This window comes from Macrobrachium nipponense, chromosome 5 (assembly GCF_015104395.2).
Source record: "Macrobrachium nipponense isolate FS-2020 chromosome 5, ASM1510439v2, whole genome shotgun sequence".
NCBI lineage: Eukaryota > Metazoa > Arthropoda > Malacostraca > Decapoda > Palaemonidae > Macrobrachium > Macrobrachium nipponense.
Genome location: NC_061107.1, coordinates 6,807,242 through 6,828,262, shown reverse-complemented (window position 1 = coordinate 6,828,262; position 21,021 = coordinate 6,807,242). Strand labels below are relative to the sequence as shown.

Below are 21,021 nucleotides of genomic sequence, written 5' to 3'. Positions count from 1 at the left end.
TTGATGCTGCCGGTTTCATCTGCCTCTGAAATCATAAAATGTTTCATATTAACAAACCTTCATCACAACAGTCACCTAAACACTATATAGAAGTATTAAAGCTTTTTCGGTGATACTATAACAGACTTGTTAAAGCATTTTGCATTTTTTTATAGTTCAAACTGATAAAATAATTATAAGTTATGTCACATTTTAATTACATTAAAAACTTCAGTTACATTCTTACAAGAAACAAATCATAATACTGTACCTTTCAAGACTGCAATATGCCAAGCTGATGTCCTGTAACTCATGCCATTATTATTATCGGTATAACACTGGCCTCATCCATCTTTTACCTCTGAAAAATGAAAAGTTCTTTTACCATAAAATAAACTATATATCTTTTATGTTAAAACCTATCTTGTATATATACTCTACTAGTATACAGTTATACTTATAATACTGAAAATAAATGATGGGATTCTTAATCATGACCCTCACCACTCGAGGGATAATTTGTAATCCAGTAATTTTGGTTTCATAAGGATTATTTTATAGAGCAGCTCAGTTGGGTTCTGAAGGGATTGATACCATATATCCTAAGTAAATAGAGATTAATTTTGAAACGGACAGTACCCCAAAGGTGGCCTAAGTACCTGCTGCATTCAGTCATTTTTCCTTCTTTAAGTTTTTCTTTACTTAATTTCAGTACTAAGGAGAGGGTGGAAAATAAGATGGATGAAAGAAAATGAGGTACAGTAAAAGGAATGCAGCTAGGGGCCAAAAAAGAGACTGCAACAAACCTTATATATGCCTGTGAGAGGAGTTTTAGTGGTTTCCACAACAGGTACAACAGCAGCAACAGAATAGTCAAAAGGTTTGATTCCACTGAAATAGCAATCAGCAGGAGGCTTATCAGCAAAAAACTCATCAGATGAAGCCAATTTCCCCACCTCCCGCCCCCTTCCCCCCCGCAAAAATGCCTAACCCATGGGTAACCAAATATACTAAGGGATGGCCCCACTGACTCGCTCAAAGCTCCAGGAACACACAATGAAGTATGTGGTGACATGCTGAGTGCAAGCTGGGGTCTCACTAGTGATGAGATCTGGACGTACACCTAGGCCATCAATGTTGGAGAGCATGAGAGGAGACAGAAGGTCGAATGAAAAAGGGACTGAAAGGTTTGGAAATGGTTTTCTCCCGAGGATACCAGTGAATGCTCTTTGGCCTTCTTGAGGCCATCTTTCCCCAGGTAGAATCAGGCCAAGGGATTCTAATTGTGCTAAAAGGAAAGTGATGTTCAACTGCAAGTAATAAATCTACACCTCCACTTACCACCATTTCATTAACTTTTTTCCATACACTGAGAATACTCCTATATAAAAGATAATGGTTTGTATTCTGGTAAATGTAGGAATTGGATACCTATAATCTGATTTTCAACTGGTTCAGTGAATATTTCTCTTGGAACAACCAATACTTGCATGAAGAGTAAATACAGTTTTACAATGACTGGTGTTATTTTTAAATATTTACCACACATTGTACATTACATTTCCCAATACTGTGGCTACTCTAGCTTGAGGGTTGAAGCTGGATTCCAACCATTTATGAGCAGTGTGAAATGTACTGTAAAAATGTAATGTACATTAATATACAATGTCTAGTGAGGACCATCATTCAAAAGAGAAACATGGCACTGCATTACCATATCTCGTATTGCTTCTGTCATTAATTAAGAAGCACAAATCCTTTTCATCATGCATGCTCAAAGCCCCTTCAAAGTCAATGTATTCAGAATTTTTTTTTATAATTGCCTTGAAAATTTCCAAAGAAATACCCAACGCAGAGTTAGTACCTAGATCTATCAACCTTTTCTCTAAATACTAACATGGACAAATCCTGCTTGTCAATATACTTCATAACTCAAAAATAATTTACCGGTCAGTATATTAATTTTAGAAAATAATTTACTTATCAGTTCACTAAAAAAATTTGCTTGTCACAACAATACATTATTAAAAAAAATATAAATAAAATACTAAAATACCCTTACAATTTAAATGGCTTAAGAACATACCCTAAACAGGAAAATTGGCTGTGCAAGTTGCCAGCTAGGCCATGTCCACAAGTCAATCATCACACTACAATAAGAGGAAGTGTAAATGGGTTGGGCACTTTTATTTCCGCAGGTCACGGACTGCAAGGAACAATTCCGCGAATACAAAAGCCACTAAGGATTGAGGTGTCAAATGTATTTTGCCTTGTTTAGTACTGGCCCTTGGGGGTTAATTACAGTTAACCCCCCAAAAATAACGGCAAAGTCCTAATTAGGTAATAAGCAACCCAAATACTATAGGAATCTGTAATTTCCAAAGAAATACCAAACGCGAGTTATTACCTAGATCTGGGTACCACCGATTTCAACAAAGATCTCCTGTCCTAACCCTCCCTTTACCTAACCTATCCTAAGGTACTGTGCCCTACCTAGTCTGGCTATGGGGAGGGGTTGGGGCCGTTTACTCTACACCTTGGCCACCTAAACGAGAGAAAATTTGCCAGGCAGAAAGTTGTGCGCGCGACTAGCCTGACCTATTCTGCAATAAGCAAAATAAATTGAGGTAAGATAAGGATGAACTAGGACCACTCAAGCCATGGTGTTAGAGAAGTGTAGCCTAATGAAAATATCGCACAGACCTTCAAGCCTAGTTTCTGCAAAGCAAATGTTACAAGCCAGCCAGCGTTGACTCGACCTACGCAACATTTACTACGTTCCCACAACTCTATATTAAAGACAGTTAATATAGACATTCTCCTTAATTGGTTAAATTCAATACACATACTAAATCTACCAGATATTTTGGATATTTATACCTACGTAATCTAACGTTCATTCCCATAGGAATGGTACACAACTTGGAGTTATGGAATAATAAATACGGTAATGCATAAAGTCATTTCATGTGTGCAACTGGCGCTTGTGCGGCTACAAAAACAGCCAAATCTATCTTTGAAAGACTTGGGCATTTCCTAATTTTTTTTCATCTGCATGAATCTTTTGGGGCTAATATCAAAGGACAGAGTTTGCACTTAACGACACTCACATCCCGAGATGTCTCCTATTCTGTTAACAGTCTTTTAACTGACAGTCTTCCATCCACTCCTTTTGTAATGTATGCTATAGCACTGTGGCTTCTTATGGCACAATAAGTCAAGTTATGACACAAAACTATGGAGGGAGCAACTGATTTCCAGGTCTCGATAAAATCGCATATTTAGGAATGCTGAAGCAACAACAGTTCCGCGCCACTATTGATCGTATATGTTGCAGTGACATTTTATAGGTTCAAGTCAAATGGCAGAAAGCAGTGATACAGTTAACGAAAAAATAAAGGCATTCCTTATTATGAAGTTGCACATGTTTATTACTTAAGAATTACAAAGTTAAATTCCCCAGAAATATACCAAATAGGGCATTAGAAAACTCCAAATGCTGGACTAGCTATTAATTAAACTTAAAACTCTCTAGCCAAACTACAAAAAACAAATATCATATGGCAACACTGCTGTCTGACTATGTTTGCCCAAGGATAAGTGAAACTGTGCTTCCCAGTATTTCTACATACGAAGACTGCGACATCCTTGCGAGTTTGTACATTTTTATCCGTTTCCTTGACACTTTAGGATTTATTTTGATTCCTGTGTGTAATTTAACAAATTCAAATTTTAAAAAAATTATTGATATATAAAAAGAAATACATGAAAAATAAGGTAATATTTAATTAGACAGATAAGAAGCAAATTCAATAGGACTGATTATAACAACAGACGAATCTTTCATTTATAAAAAAAAAGAAAAAAAATGGTTAGCTTATTCTAACAATTATTTGATAATAGATTATTTTGTTAAACTGGACTGAAAATTGTCCTTAAACTGAAATTCAGACTTACAAAGAATATATATTTTTTCTTATTTAAGTTTTTACTCATTGGTGTGAATGTTACAAAAATTCTATGTTTCTGAGGTTCTACGTATGTTCCCCTGGTCCTATGTTTCCCAGGTTCTATGCGACATGCATATGCCATATGTTTGCATGTAATGTGCCGCCAATAAACTCCATATTTTCATTCAGGCTTCCGGCCTGCCCGCCTGCCCGCAGTACCGGGCCTGCTTCATCAGACCTTCCGGCCCGCCCGCCTGCCCGCAGTACCAGGCCGGCTTGGCAGACCTTTCAGCCTGCCCGCCTGCCCGCAGTACCAGGCTGGCTTGGGAGACCTTTCGGCCCGCCTGCCTGTCCGCAGTACCAGGCCGGCTTGACAGACCTTTCAGCCCGCCCGCCTACCCGCAGTACCAGGCCTGCTTCAGCAGACCTTTCGGCCCGCCCATCTGCCCGCAGTACCAGGCCGGTTGGCAGACTTTCGGCCTGCCGCAGTACGGGACTGCTTCGGCCAAGACCTTCTCGGCCGGCACGGCCTGCCCGCAGTACCAGGATGGCCGTTTGGCAGGACCCTTTCGGCGCCGCCCAGCCATGCCCGCCAGTACCAGGCCAGCTTGGCAGACCTTTCGGCCCGCCGCCTGCCGGCCTTGCCGCAGTACAGGCCGGCTTGGCAGACCTTTCGAGGCCCGCCTGGCTGCCCGCCAGACCAGGCCGGCTTGGCAGACTTTCGGGCCGCCCCGCCTGCCCGAGTACCAGGCTGGCTTGGAGACTTTCGGCCCCGCCTGCCTGCCAGCAGTTACGGGTCTGCTTCGGCAGACCTTCCGGCCCGCCCGCCTGCCCGCAGTACCAGGCCGGCTTGGCAGACCTTTCGGCCCGCCCGCCTGCCCGCAGTACCAGGCCGGCTTGGCAGACCTTTCGGCCCGCCCGCCCGCCTGCCCGCAGTACCAGGCCGGCTTGGCAGACCTTTCGGCGCCGCCCGACCTGCCCGCAGTACCAGGCCGGCTTGGCAGACCTTTCGGCCCGCCCGCCTGCCCGCAGTACCAGGCTGGCTTGGGAGACCTTTCGGCCCGCCTGCCTGCCCGCAGTACCAGGCCGGCTTGGCAGACCTTTCGGCCCGCCCGCCTACCCGCAGTACCAGGCCTGCTTCGGCAGACCTTTCGGCCCGCCCACCTGCCCGCAGTACCAGGCCGGTTAGGCAGACCTTTCGGCCTGCCCGCAGTACCAGGCCTGCTTCGGCAGACCTTCCGGCCCGCCTGCCTGCCCGCAGTACAAGGCCTGCTTTGGCAGACCTTCCGGCCCGCCCGCCTGCCCGCAGCACCAGGCTGTCTTGGCAGACCTTTCGGCCCGCCCACCTGCCCGCAGTACCAGGCCCGCTTGGCAGACCTTTCGGCCCGCCCGCCTGCCCGCAGTACCAGGCTGGCTTGGCAGACCTTTCGGCCCGCCCGCCTGCCCGCAGTACCAGGCCGGCTTGGCAGACCTTTCGGCCCGCCCGCCTGCCTGCAGTACCAGGCCAGCTTGGCAGACCGAAACCCGCCCCCTGCCCGCAGTACCAGGCTGGCTTGGCAGACCTTTCGACCCGCCCGACTGCCCGCAGTACCGGGCCTGCTTAGGCAAGAAACCTTCCGGTCCGCCCGCCTGCCCGCCCCGTACCAGGGCCCGGCTTGGCGACCACCTTTCGGCCAAACGCCCGCCCGCCTGCCCGCAGTACCAGCCGGCTTGGGCAGTACCTTACGGCCTGCCCGCCTGCCCCCACCCCATTACCATGGCCGGCTTGGCAGACCCTTTTGGCCCGCCCCGCCTTGGCCTGCAGTACGCCAGGCCGGCTTAGGCAGACGCCTTTTCTTTTTTTAGTCCCGCCCTCCTGCCCGTAGTACCAGGCCGGCTTAGCAGGACTTTCGGCCGCCCGCCTGCCCGCAGTACCAGGTGGCTTGACAGGAACCTTTCGGCCCGCCCGCCTGCCCGCAGTACCAGGCGGCTTGGCAGACCTTTCGGCCCGCCCGCCTGCCCGCAGTTACCAGGCCACTTGGGCCAGACCTTTCGGCCCGCCCGCCTGCCCGCAGTACCAGATGGCTTTGGCAGACTTTTTGGCGGCCCAACCCGCCTGCCCGCAGTACCGGGCCTGCTTCAGCAGACCCTTCCGGCCCGCCCGCCTGCCCGCCGTTACAGGCCGGCTTTGGCAGACCTCGGCCCGCCCGCCTGCCAGCAGTACCAGGTGGCTGACAGACCTTTCGGCCCGGCCCGGCCTGCCCGCCAGTTACCAGGCTGGCTTGGCAGGACCTTTCGGCCCGCCCGCCTTGCCCGCCAGGTACCAGGCCAGCTTGGCCAGAACCTTCGGCCCGCCGCCTGCCCGCAGTTACCAGGCTGGCCTTGGAGCCTTTCGGCCCAACCGGCCTTGCCGGCAGTACCGGGCCTGCCTTTCAGGCAGACCTTTCGGCCCGCCCGCCTGCCCGCAGTACCAGGCCGGCTTGGCAGACCTTTCGGCCCGCCCGCCTGCCCGCATACCAGGCCGGCTTGGCAGACCTTTTTGGGCCCGCCCCCTTGCCCGGCAGTACGGCTGGCTTGGCAATCTTTCGGCCCGCCCTCCTGCCCGCCAGTTACCAGGCCGGCCATTGGCCCAGACCTTTCGCCCGCCCGCCTTCCCACCCAGTACCAGGCTGCCTCGCAGACCTTCCGGCCCGGCCGGCCTGCCCTCAGCACCGGGCCTTGCTTTGGCCAGACCCTTCCGGCCCGCCTGCCTTTCCCGCAGTACCAGGCCTGGCTTGGCAGAACCTTTCGGCCCGCCCGCCTGCCCGCCAGTTTACCAGGCCCGGATGGCCCAGACCTGTCGGCCCGCCCCGCCGGCCCGCAGTACCAGGCTGGCTTGGCCAGACCTTTCGGCCCACCTGCTACCCGCCAGTTACAAGGCGGTCCCTTGGTAGGACCTTTCGCCGCCCGCCTTGCCCCGCAAGTTACCAGGCCAGCTTGGCCGACCTTTCAGCCCGCCCCGCTGGGCCCGCCCAGTACCAGGGCTCGGCCTTGGCCAGACCTTCGGCCGCCCGCCTGCACGCCAGTACCGGGCCTGGCTTCGGGCAGACTTCGGCCCGCCCGCCTTTGCCGGGCCCAGTACCAGGCCGGCTTGGCCCAGACCTTTCGGCCGCCTGCCTGTCCCGTAGACCAGGCCGGCTTAGCCAGACCTTTCGGGCCGCCCGGGCCTGCCGCAGTTACAGCCAGCTTGGCCAGACCTTTTCGGCCCGCCCGCCTGACCGGCCCATTACCAGGCCCGGCCTTGGCAGGACCTTTCGCCCGCCCGCCTGCCCTCAGTACCAGGTGGCTTGGGAGACCTTTCGGCCCGCCCCCCCCGCCTGCCCGCCAGTACGGGCCTGGCTTCGGCAGACCTTTTCCGGCCCGCCCGCCTGCCCGCAAGTTACCAGGCCGGCTTGGCAGACCTTTTGGCCCGACCGGCCCTGCCCGCCGTACCAGGCCGGCCTTGGCAGACCTTTCGGCCCGCCCGCATGCCCGCCAGTTACCAGGTGGCTTGGGAGACCTTTCGGCCCGCCTGCCTGCCCGCAGGTACCAGGCGGGGGCTTGGCAAGACCTTTTCGGCCCGCCCGCCTACCCGCCAGCACCAGGCTGGCTTGGCATACCTTTCGTCCCGCCCGCCTGCACGCCAGTCACCGGGCCTGCTTCGGCAGACCTTCCGGCCCCGCCCGCCCTGCCCGCAGTACCGGCCGGCTTGGCAGACCTTCGGCCCGCCTCCTGCCCGCAGTACCAGGCCGCTTTAGCAGACCCTTTTTTTCGGCCCAGCCCGCCTGACCCGCAAGTACCAGGCCAGCCTTGGCAGACCTTTCGCCAGCCCCCCGCCTGCCCGCATTACCAGGCCGGCTTGGGCAGACCTTGTGGCCCGCTCCGCCTGCCCTCAGTACCATGCTGCTTGGGAGACTTTCGGCCCGCCCGGCCTGCCCGCAGTAACCGGGCCTGCCTTCGGCAGACTTCCCTCCGGCCCGCGCCGCCTGCCGCCAGTCCCAGGCCGGCTTGGCAGAACCTTTTGGCCCCGACCCGCCTGCCCGCCAGTACCAGCCGCTTTGCAGACCTTTTCGAGCCCGCCCGCCTGCCCGCAGTACCAGTCTGGCTTGGAGTACTTTCGGGCCCGCCTGCCTGCCCCGCAGTAACCAGGCCGGCTTGGCAGACCTTTCGTCCCGCCCTCCTACCCGCAGTACCATGGCTGGCTTTGGAAGACCTTTCGGCCCGCTGTCCTGCCCGCAGTACCAGGCCGGTTAGGCAGACCTTTCGGCCTGCCCGCAGTACCGGGCCTGCTTCGGCAGACCTTTCGGCCCGCCCGCCTGCCCGCAGTACCAGGCTGGCTTGGCAGACCTTTCGGCCCGCCTGCCTGCCCGCAGTACCGGGCCTGCTTCGGCAGACCTTCCGGCCCGCCCGCCTGCCCGCCTGCCCGCAGTACCAGGCCGGCTTGGCAGACCTTTCGGCCCGCCCGCCTGCCCGCAGTACCGGGCCCGCAGTACCAGGCCCGCTTCGGCAGACCTTCCGGCCCGCCCGCCTGCCCGCAGTACCAGGCCTGCGTGGCAGACCTTTCGGCCCGCCTGCCTGCCCGCAGTACCGGGCCTGCTTCGGCAGACCTTCCGGCCCGCCCGCCTGCCCGCAGTACCGGGCCTGCTTCGGCAGACCTTTCGGCCCGCCCGCCTGCCCGCAGTACCGGGCCTGCTTCAGCAGACCTTCCAGCCCGCCCGCCTGCCCGCAGTACCAGGCCTGCTTGGCAGACCTTTCGGCCCGCCTGCCTGCCTGCACCAGGCCTGCTTCGGCAGACCTTCCGGCCCACCCGCCTGCCCGTACCAGGCTGGCTCGGCAGACCTCCTGGCCCGCCCGCCTGCCCGTACCAGGCTGGCTCGGCAGACCTCCTGGCCCGCCCGCCTGCCCGTACCGGGCTGGCTCGGCGGGCCTGGCCCGCCGTCCTTGCAAACAGAAACCTTGTGGTTAGTCTTAGAATCAGAATATGCCACTGAATCCTTTCAATTCTCCTGGGGCTTCTTTCAATCCTCTCGCCCTTCTTTTGGCACTCCACTATTCTTCTCTGAATCATTTGCTCCTTCTCCTGGCACTCCACCAATCTTCCCTGAATCCTATACTCCCTCTCTTGGCCCTCCACCAATCCTCTCATTTTCCTCAACGTTTCTATTATCCCTCCATTTTCCTTTCTCTTTCAGGAATCAATAAAACTCTTTAGAAAACATTTTGACTTATTTATTTCTCTCCACATTTCTTTTCCTTCAACAATTAACAAAGCAAACTTATTACAAATAAACATCAAACTATCCATACAGTATAGTTAAAAACTTTCATGAGATAAGTAACCTTTAGTTTTCTCAAAGCTAAAATAAACTATTGCAGATGACTCCTAAGATCCATTTATGGTCATAAACTAAAATCTATAGTAAAAGATGGATTTATGAAAGAAGTCCTTTAAACTCGAGTTAAACTCGTATTATTATGTATATAACAAATATTACTGTAAAGAATTATTGTGTAAATGAAAATTGCCATTTTTGTAAATAAACTTTATTTATTTAAATTAACAAAATTTTCCGTACAATATTCATTCTCTAATTTTTCAAATCTGATCCGTCTTCGTGAGTCCAGCTTAGACTAGATCGTGCCATTCCTTGAAGATGAATAGCTGATCCAGCACTTCTCCAGACATCTGTAATTCCCCTGAAGGTTTTTGAGCTTGCAAACCAATTTCTCCTTCGCTCCTCGCATCTGTCGAACCTCATCTTCTAGCTGGTCCTTCAGTTCGGCCTGTACACCACCAGTCTCCCTCTCCAGCGAATAGATTGGCGACGATTTCCTTCCTCAAAAAAGGCATGTCAGCTCGTTCCTCTGGGTTACGCAGCCTGATCTTCACACTGGAGTCCACCCTTTTCCTTTGTCATGTCTTCCACTTTATTCTGCAGGCGCTGGAACCTCACATCGACGTCTTTCCTGCCGGATTCGCGCTTTTCGGTTGCGTCGTTTTCTTCCTGGATGAGCCTCGCCATCCGCGCCGCTTCTTCGGTCTATAGTTGCAGGACTTTCTCCTTCTGTCGTAGGAGTTTCTCTTGCCTCTCAACCTGGCACTTTACCTCTGCCAACTACACAGTCACATAGGGCATCGTTTCTCTGCCGTAAATTCCTTTGTCTTGTCCATCAGCTGCTGATTTTCTTCTGTCTTCAGGATCTTGTTTTCGAGCTGCTGTTTTTCCCTTCGGTCCTCTGTTGCAGCTGAAGAATTATCCTGTCCAAGTTCACCTGCTCTCTCTCTGGCACTGGATGGTGTCTCGCAAGGCTGCAATTCTCTCGTTCAGTTCCTTTTCCTTGGGCTCTTCACCTCCATCATCAGTCGTCAGGAGGAACCTCACCAGTGAATAGGCATTCATAGTAAATACGATGATTATTCCTGGACAACAACGTCCCAACAACACCTGGAAGCCATCTCTGAATCGTGTTACCCAGTTCATATACTCTCCCCTCTCTCGATTTTTCGTTGGTTTTCTATATTCCACGAGAGATACTTCGATTTATCAAAACATAGCAGGAAATATTCTGAAAATAATTTAACTATGCCTTGTCTCTTGGTGTTTATAAATTGCTGAAATCTCTCTCAGGGATTTTTTGCAGTACGTATCTTTTTTGTCTGATCTCTTACTTACTTATATCAGTCATTATTACAAAAATAAAAACACTTGTTGATATAAATAATTTAATTTATAGATCACTTGTCAATGCCAGTCTTATTATTAATAATACTAATAATTTCAGATCTATTTTAAATGTATTATGATATAAAAAGATTGAATAATGTATACTACTAATTTTACTTCAACATAGATGTCATAGAGGACAAGATATTGTCATGGAAAATTAACAGAGTACACTCCAATATAGCGAGGTGGGCATTGTGATACAAAGCTAGCTCTCTCTCTCTCCAACCTTTGCAATGGCGGCATGCAGCTGCCCACGGCGATTTCGCGCATGTCCATTCCATGTTTATAGTTCCATGGTGATATACTAATCAACTTTAATCTCTCTCTCTCTCTCTCTCTCTCTCTTGAGTAATGAAACGAATATGTTTCAAGACCACGTTAATTTCTTATTCGGGAGTTACATATTAACCATTAAATACAGTGTTTAATCTCCCGCCTTCTCCACATCCAAGGACCAGTTAGTATGATATAATTATCCTCACATCAATTCACGCTCTGTGGACTTGGAGCTTTCAGATTTAAATCATCGTTTCGTTTTTATACCGACTTATCCCAAAATTCCCCACTTTACTCTGTGAGTAATTTAGTACTTACAATTTTCTTCAGTGACTCACTCCATTAGTGAGTCACAGTTTTTCTTTCGTAAATAGCTCACTGCATACAGTACAGGTTTTCTTTGGCATGTGTCTTTATACCTATAGTTTTCCTTCTGAGTAACTCACTACCTAAGCTTTCCTCCCAAGAGTAACTCTCTACCAACAATTTTACTTCTTAAAGTAATTCACTACCTACGGTTTTTCTTTAGTGAGTAACCCATTACCTACAGTTTTCTTTGGTGAGTGACTCCTGTTATTATTATTTCGGGAACTCGGTACCCATAGTTTTTCTTTGGTGAGTAACTCACCAAAGATAATTAATACCATCGTCTCAATTTCATTATTTGCAATTAACATAGGCCCTAGCCTCTTCATATAACACACATAACATAAAAACAGACTGTAATGATATTATTTTAACTTACTCGATCAGATTTTTCAATTTCCGCGCTGCCTATATGTGAGCACATGTATGTATGTATGTATGTATGTATGTATGTATGTATGTATATATGTATGTATGTATGTATGTATATATATACATTTACCATCGTGTACATTATGGGTCTGCATACAAGGAGGATTGCTGCACGCTTCGCGGGATAATAAACAGAGGCGTAACCCCAAAAGCCCCTTACCACAAAATAAGCCTCAGGATATATAGTAAGCCCAACCTTGTAGCAGCCTTAATAATGAAGAACAGCACCGCTCCGGGGGGGCCGAAGGAGATGTGCACGAATGTAGTTTACAAATTTACTTGTCCAGAGGAGATGTGTAAATCTCGCAGCCAAAACTACATCGGGCTCACTACAACGACCCTTCGGAGACGTCTGCTGGCTCAGAGAAATCAAGGGGCCATCATTCAACATTACATAGATGTACACGACAGGAAGCCATCTCTACAAGAGCTCATAGAAGGCATACAGGTCGTGCACAGATAAGACAACTACGGTCGCCTCTTAATAACGGAAGCGGTGAGCATCGCTATTCAGAAGCCGACCTTGAACGTCCAACAAGAATCGGACCATATACTACCCTCCAGCAGGAGAAGGAATACGTATGCCAACAGGGACCAGACAACGACCCCAACCCACCGAGAACATCGCGCCCCTTGGAAGACATGAGAAGACCCAGCGTCAGCGAAAGTCAAGTAACATCCTTGCTCAGGTCGCTGAGACCCCGCCCAACACGAATCAGCAGCCGTTAACCAACGTAGACCATTTGGACACACACACACACACATGCTCATTCACTCAAATTTAAATCATACACATTTATGTAAAATTATCTCTCGTACCTTTATGTGCATGCTATAAAATATATACATGTATTTTTATTCCTGTATTTAGATTTCTATATTCATTTTCATTCCTGTATGTAATTTTGTAATATTTATCTAAAACCAACATGTAACATATTAAATTCTAAAAATACATTTAAGGAAACTCTAGCACATGGCATTGTATTTTGAATATTTATTTAACCACTGTTTAAACTTTCACTTTTATTGTCACAGTACATATGTCCTTATGTTCTTTGTATCCAAAACAACGCCCTTAAGCTGTTAATCCCTAGACTAACCAGTACCCATACCTCAAGGTCATACCTCCCACACGATGAAATAAATAGGCCGAAGGTCAGATTGTAAGTCAGTAGTCGCTTGATAATGCCATAAGGCGAAACAGCTGTCGTGACAAAATTCAATAAATGGAAGAAGGAAGTCTGCGTATTTTTCACCAGAAATTGACGAACGAGAATCGGAAAAAACTTCGTCGGTATGAAGATACCTGCAAGAAACTTATTGATGCCACTAAAGCAATTGCTTTTAACGAAAATTTTATTAGAGAAAAACTATGCCCTAAAAGTATTAGATATATATATATCTATATATATATATATATATATGATATATATATATATATATATATTATATACACACATATATATCATTTATCTATAGGTATATATATATATATATATATATATATATTCTAGATATATTATATATATTATATATATATATATATATGTATATATATCTATATATAGATATTCTATATATATATATATATACATATGTATATATATATATATAGATATCTAATATATATATATATTTATACCTATATATAGCTATATTATATATCTATATATATACTATATATATATATATTATACTTATATATATATATGATATATATCTATATATATATATATCTATATATATATCTATATAGATACTATAATTTATACATATATACTTATATATATATCTCTATATATATATATTATATAATATTCTACATCTATCTGTATATATTTATATATATATAGGTATATATCTCATCATCTATATAATATTTCTATATATTATATCTATATATATAGATATATATATATATATATATACAAACGAAAATAAAAAAAACAAAAAAATACAAGAATTAAAATGAAAACATATTAAAAAAAAAAGTATACAGTAAAAAAGAGACCAGTTCGAAAGAAAAAATAAATTTACAATAATTAGAAATAATACAACTTAAAAATAGTATACAGTGAAAAAGAAACCAGTTCTCACCAAACCATCCAAAGGAGAAGGAGAAGGATAAGAACGAATGACCAATACCTGACACCAACCTACGACTTCAGTTGTGCCCCCCCCCCCCCCCACACACACACACACGCACACACACACTTATAAATGACCACCAGGACTGTATAGTTCCGCTGAAGCACTTCCTTAACAATAAGTCGAAAAATAAGCTCACCCAGGCATTCCCGGAATCGTCTCTCTTTCTTCCTTTCGTCTGTACGATCATATTCGACTAAAAGCCTCAGGCTTAACTCCCGTCTTGAGCTCCGTCCAGTATCATCAAAGTGGAAAAAATTCCCAAACTCTTGGGAGCTATAACTTCCCGATCGTTTACACTCGACCTTTGTGGTGTGGATGTACTACAATAGTTCCCGAACGACAGAAGCTTCACTGCCAACATTTAGTGATGTGTTATAAATATTCGACTAAACTGTTCATCTAGATATTGTTGTTTTTTTGGGAACAGGGAGAGTAAAGCTATTTCAGTTACTTTTCAGGGGTCTTGAACATTAGTTAGGTATCGTAGTTAAATTCTGTTATAATTATTTATTTATCTATTTATTTAAATGACTTTTATGATATAATGTTTTCGTTTTGGTAATAGCTTCCTACATTACCTGATGAGAGCCATGGAATCGGATGTCGAAATATTGTCTCTAGTTCTTTTTGGAAATAATGAAAGAGAGGTATACAATAAAAACAAATTCTGATCTTTATAATGAGATGACCTCCTAGTGTGACGTTATGCCATCCATTCATTTAAGCTTTGGAGCCAAAATTTTCAGTCAGGGGAAAATTAATAACTCCCAGTTGATGTTCAGAACGAGATACCATCATTAGCATGCCTGAATCATGGCATGTTTGATGCACGCCAAAATTATCCTGCTGTTTCGGAGTCTTCCGTTAGAATTTCGCAATTTTGATGGAGACAGGGTGGGGAGGCTGGAGGGCGGAAGGTCCTGGTAGCAGCAGAATTTTCGTTTATAAAAGCTACTGTAAAAAAAAAAAAAAAAAAAAACTCGTTGATTATACAGCCGCTAGCGTAAAATCAAGTCAATCGAAAATATATCTATATTTTGGTGGTGTCAGTATAGCGCTGTATGAGCCACGGCCCATGCAACTTTAACCACCGCCCGGTGGTGGCCCTGGCCTACATCGTTGCCAGAAGCACGATTATGGCTAACTTTAACGTTAAATAAAATCAAAACTACTGAGGGCTGCAATTTGGTATGTTTGACGATTGGAGGGTGGGTAATCAACATACCAATTTGCAGTCGCCTAACCTCAGTTGCTTTCAAGACCTGAGGGCGGACAGAAAAAAAAATTGCGGATGGACAGACAAAGACGCCACAATAGTTTTCTTTTCCTGAAACAGACACAACATCGTTAGTCCGGGACCTTCTTTATTTCCGGTTGAAATGGTTCCTTTCATATGTGATGGTGATTCTGCAAGGAACATTGATACTTTGAAGTGTTACAGACCTTTTGTTGGAGATTGGATGTCCTCGAGGAATTACGGTTCTATTGACGAGTCTTGCTGTACGTCAAGCCTTTTAATTTTACTCTCACGCACGCAGACACACACAGTCTCTCTCTCTCTCTCTCTCTCTCTCTCTCTCTCTCTCTCTCTCTCTCATCCCAGAAGATTGGAACATGCAAAATATACCGAGATGCATTAGCAATTCTCTGGTAGACATTAGAGGTGCCTCACACTGAGGGGCCTGGGGCAACCCGAACGAGCTGTAAGGGAGCTCTCTCTCTCTCTCTCTCTCTCTCTCTCTCTCTCTCTCTCTCACACTACACACACACACACATACACAGACACATAACACACGTTTACTTGGGCTCATTTGCAAATATGAATCATAATCCCTGCATGGTGTGTTACAGAAATCATGATATTCACCTTTCGCTGGAAATATGTTTTGAAAAGAAAAAAAATCCCTCACTAGTAATTCTCTCTCGCTTTTATTACGGAGTTATTGGAGTTATTGTCGCGTTTTTGCCACAACCTTTTGAAATGGTCAAATAATTAATTTCGTTGTTTCAGTTTCACATGCTCAGAATTAAAAGGATAAATGTGAATTTGACAGGCTTATTTGATGTGACGTGCTCTCTCTCTCTCTCTCTCTCTCTCTCTCGTCGAAGTTTGGCGAATGATTACGAAATTCACGACAAATAATGGCAGGGTTCGTCTGGTTGACAATACGAAAGATATTTTCGATTACTCGGGGAGTAAGCCCTACAAACTACTTTGTTGTTATTGTTGAGGGGTAGGAAAGGTCTATGGAAGAGTCTGAAATGGTCTGAAAAAGGTGTTTCGCGTTGAGTTTACGATCCAGATATTTTAGGAAAGGCTATTTATGATTTATTTATTAGAATGAAAATGTCAAAAATAAATCGTGCATGTTAAACAGTACAGCAAAACTATTTCTGACTCAATATAGCGTAGTTATTTTAATTTCCGCTAATGAAACAAGGCTCTATTTGTCCGTAGATTTTATCACGTTTTAACCAACATTCAAAGTTAGGAAAATAACGTTTACAACTTATATGCGTGTGGGGAAAATCTTGCACGCGTCCCGAGTCAGCTGGAGTTGGGATCACGCCTCGTTTGCATTATTAATACCGTAACTAAATGCGAAACATAATTCTGAAGAGGAGAGGAATGAAGGTGAAATATTAACAGTGAATTTATGACAGTTGAATTTATGATGGTGTTAGTATAAACTAGATACACATATTTGATTTGTATTATGACTGTCATTGCCTAGTGTATGAAATTAATATATGTTTCGAATGGCTCTGTTGTTTCAAATGTACGAATACACGAGTTTATCATGTGAGTGGGCAATATACAAATTCACGAGTTTATCATGTGAATGGGCAATATATAAATTCACGAGTTTATCATGTGAATGGGCAATATACGAATTCACGAGTTTATCGCACAAATGGGCAATATACGAATTCACGAGTTTATCGCACAAATGGGCAATATGTGAATTCACGAGTTTATCGCACGAATGGGCAATATACGAATTCACGAGTTTTTCATGCGAATGGGCAATATACAAATTTACAAGTTATCATGCGAGTGGGCAATATACGAAATTACGAGTCTATCATATGAATGGACAATAGACGTATTCACTATTTTATCATGTGGATGGGCAATATACGAATACACGAGTATACACAAATATATTACAGAAGAATGAATGAAATGATAAATACTTGACTCCACGATTCGTAAGTTCCATGCATGGACAATGCTGCGTTAGTGCACCTCATGAGGTGCACTGTAGGCATTAACTAAGGTTCTTTGCAGGTTGCCTCCAGCCCCTAGCTGCATTCCTTCCATTCCTTTTATTGTTCCTCATTTCACACTCCCTTTCTTCCATCTTATTTTCCACCCTCTCCTATCAGTGGTTTCATAGTACATCTGCTTTGAGGTTTTCTTCCTGTTAAGGGCCCCATAGACGTTACGATCGCCGGATCCGGTTATCTGTATCGGAAGTAAATCTCACTGTCTATGGGGATATCGTCAGATCAAAAGTGGGCGGAGTCCGTCGGCCTCTCCGACCAACTCGCAACCCACCGTTGCCAGGTTCGTGGCATCCGATTTAGTTCAGGTGGCCGGAGGCCTCCACGTCTATGGCGTGATCTGAAGATTTACTTCAGTTTCAACGAGACGCTGAAGCGGCAACATAGCAGCTGCGTCCGCGGATAATGAGTTCTGGGAGGAGTTTATTGAACGTCGTAGGACAGCGAAATTAAGCTTATGATAAATTAGTTGGAAAATTATTGAAGGATAGTATATATATATATATATATATATATATATATATATATATAATATATATATATCCTTCAATAAATTTTTATATATATATATAATATATAAAGATATCATATATATATATATATATATCATATATATATATATATATATATATATATATATATATATATATATATATACATATATAATTTTTTATATATATATATATATATATATATATATATATATTAATATATAGTATATATATATATAAATACACACACCACTACACACACCAGCACCACACCCACACACACACATATATTATATCTGATATAATACACACACCCACACACACACCACATATATATAACCATAACCACAAACCCACACTTATATATAGATATATCTATATATATATATATATATATATATATATATAGATATATAAATACACACACACACCCACACACACACACCAAGCACACACACACAACAGCCCCACACACCACAACACACACATATATATATATATATATATATATATATATATATATATATATATATATATATATATATATATCATATATGCATACATATTGGTGTGTGTGCGTGTAGTACTATTGTTTAAGTTACATTGTTATTTTCCATACATAGAATAAAATAAAAATCTATGGCAATATATTCACTATTATTTCAGTGTTCCATGCATAAACTAAAAATTTTGTGTACAAGAGTTGAAAATTGTACACTTCACTTGACTGCAGAACCGTAGGTTTAAGTATCTATTCTGCACTGACGGGCCATAGACCTACTGTATACTAAACTACCGTATATGCCATTAGACTATGCAAGATGAAACATATATATATATATATATATATATATATATATATATATATATATATATATGTATGATATATATGATATATATATATATATATATATTATATATATATATTTATATATATATATATCTATATATATATATATATATATATATATATATATATATATATATATATATATATATATGTATATATACATATATATATATATATATATATATATATATATATATATATATATATATAGTTTCATCTGCATAGTCTAATGGCATATACGGTAGTTTAGTATACAGTAGGTCTATGGCCCGTCAGTGCAGAATAGATACTTAAACCTACGGTTCTGCAGTCAAGTGAAGTGTACAATTTTCAACTCTTGAACACAAAATTTTTAGTTTATGAGTGGAACACTGGAATAATAGTGAATATATTGCCATAGATTTTTATTTTATTCTATGTATGGAAAATAACAATGTAACTTAAACAATAGTACTACACGCACACACACCAAGTATGTATGCATATATATATATATAAAGATAAATGCCACGAAGGAAAAATAAACGAAGGAGTCTGCGAGATCTTTCGGCTGACAAGCCCTTTACTGAAGCAGCTACTGACAAAAATACGAGGAAAGACAATACAAGAAGGTTCGTATAACTGACAGATAGGGATTATAAAAGGATTAGTGCCTAGAATCCGACACACCTGGAAGATAAGAAACCTTCCCAAACAAGCATAAACAAAGGGTGCAATTAAAGGTTTAAGACAATCATCTTAGATACAATCTCCAGACAATTAAAGGATTATAGGTGACAGCTATACGGAACCTGGTAGACAAAACCATATTCACAAAAAATGACAGACATACATTACAATAAAAAATTTTTTAATAACTTTAAGGCAACTGATTTTTATTTAAGTCAGTAATTATATATTTGAGGTCATTCTTAAACATGTTACAGATACAAGGGTCTAAATGAAAAAGGCCACGACTAACATTGAAATTACAATGAAAAGTAAGTTGTATTAAAGCAGATTCTAAAAGATTTCGTGATAAGACATCTCTTGACCGTGCAATTACTGAACTGTCAATCCAATTAATTCGGTGGTTGTTTTCACTTAAATGAATAAATAATGCATTAGATTTTTGCCCAGTTTTTACAGAGTATTTATGCTGGCTTAGCCTTACTTCTAAGCCCTTGCTCGACTGTCCGAGGTAGAATGAGGGACAATCCATACATGGAATTTTATATATTATGTTGTTGCTTTCTCTGGGGCCATTTTTTATTAACATTCTTTTTAGTGTGTTATTATAGAAGAAACAAGGTTGACATTAAAAGCTTTTAACAATGGTTTAATGGTTTCAAATCCGTTAAAATAAGGCAAACTGAGAATGTTCTTAGAATTTTCTTTCTGTGTGTTGTTTTCAGTATAAAACTTTTTGTGGGCTTTATTATAACAAATGTCTAATATATGTGAAGGATAGCATAAATCTTTCCCTATTTTTCTTATGTATTCAATTTCTTGATCCAAATATTGTGGACTGACAATTCGTAATGCTCGTAAAAACATAGAGGAAAAAATTGATATTTTTATATTAAGATGGTGGCCTGAGAAGAAATGAACATAAGTTAAGTTGTTAGTCGGTTTCCTATAAATACTGAATTTACATTGAAATGGTTCTCTATGTATCAAAACGTCTAAGAAAGGGAGGCAATTGTCTTTTTCTAATTCTAGAGTAAACTTAATCGATGGTACCTGGTTATTTAAGTTAGAGAGTAAATCATTTACATCAATACCGACAGGAAGAACAGCTAAACAATCATCAACGTAACGATACCACTTTACAGGAATATGAATGATATTAGGTAAGTAGCGTTTTTCGAAGAATTCCATATACAGGTTTGAGAGCAATGGTGATAAAGGATTTCCCATTGCCATGCCAAAAATTTGTTGATAAAATTCACCATTGAATATAAACTTACAATCACAAATGCACAAACTCGTGAGTGAAATAATGTGACTTATAGGTAGAGGTAATTCATGCTGAGTTAGTTCATTGCTAAGATATTCTAAAATAGAGTCTATAGGGACTTTAGTAAAAAGAGAACATACGTCAAAACTAACGAATCTATCAGTAGGGCAAAGAGCAATTTTGTATAATTTATCAACTAAATCTAGAGAATTATATATATGAGAATCGGAGATGGTTCCAAGTAACGGGGACAAGATCTTAGTGATATATTTCGAGAGTTTATATGAAATTGAACCAACAGTACTGATAATAGGCCGCATAGGGTTATTTTCTTTGTGCGTTTTGACTAATCCATATAAGTAAGGTAGCGAAGGAGAATTGACTGACAATTTGCCTAGTAGTTCTGTTTTATCTTTAAGGATACTTTTCACTATGCTATTGAAGTTTTTTATGACTTGATCAAGAGGATTTTTTGTTAGTTTTTTATAAGTCACATCATCATCCAGTAGGGCTTGCATACGTGATATGTAGTCAGCTTTATCTAAAATTACTATACTATTTGACTTATCAG

The 21,021-nt window shown here is 43.3% G+C and overlaps 1 protein-coding gene across 1 annotated transcript; it reads left to right on the top strand.

Annotated features, from left to right (window-relative positions):
* The first annotated feature begins 961 nt into the window (after positions 1-961).
* Positions 962-17,576, top strand: LOC135215369 (proline-rich protein 36-like). The gene is made up of 7 exons (XM_064249929.1): positions 962-976; positions 4,119-4,766; positions 4,866-5,007; positions 5,471-5,732; positions 5,841-8,175; positions 8,560-8,887; positions 17,395-17,576. The coding sequence occupies exons 1-7, from the start codon at positions 962-964 to the stop codon at positions 17,574-17,576; spliced, it is 3,912 nt and encodes a 1,303-aa protein (XP_064105999.1).
* The last annotated feature ends 3,445 nt before the right edge of the window (positions 17,577-21,021 follow it).

What these genes read in the sequence shown, in the direction of transcription:
- LOC135215369 (XM_064249929.1), top strand. An exon ending in GGCCCGCCCGCCTGCCCGCA is followed by an intron (nt 4,767 to 4,865) that starts GTACCAGGCCGG and finishes GCCTGCCCGCAG; the next exon opens with TACCAGGCCGGCTTGGCAGA. An exon ending in GGCCCGCCTGCCTGCCCGCA is followed by an intron (nt 5,008 to 5,470) that starts GTACCAGGCCGG and finishes CCCTGCCCGCAG; the next exon opens with TACCAGGCTGGCTTGGCAGA.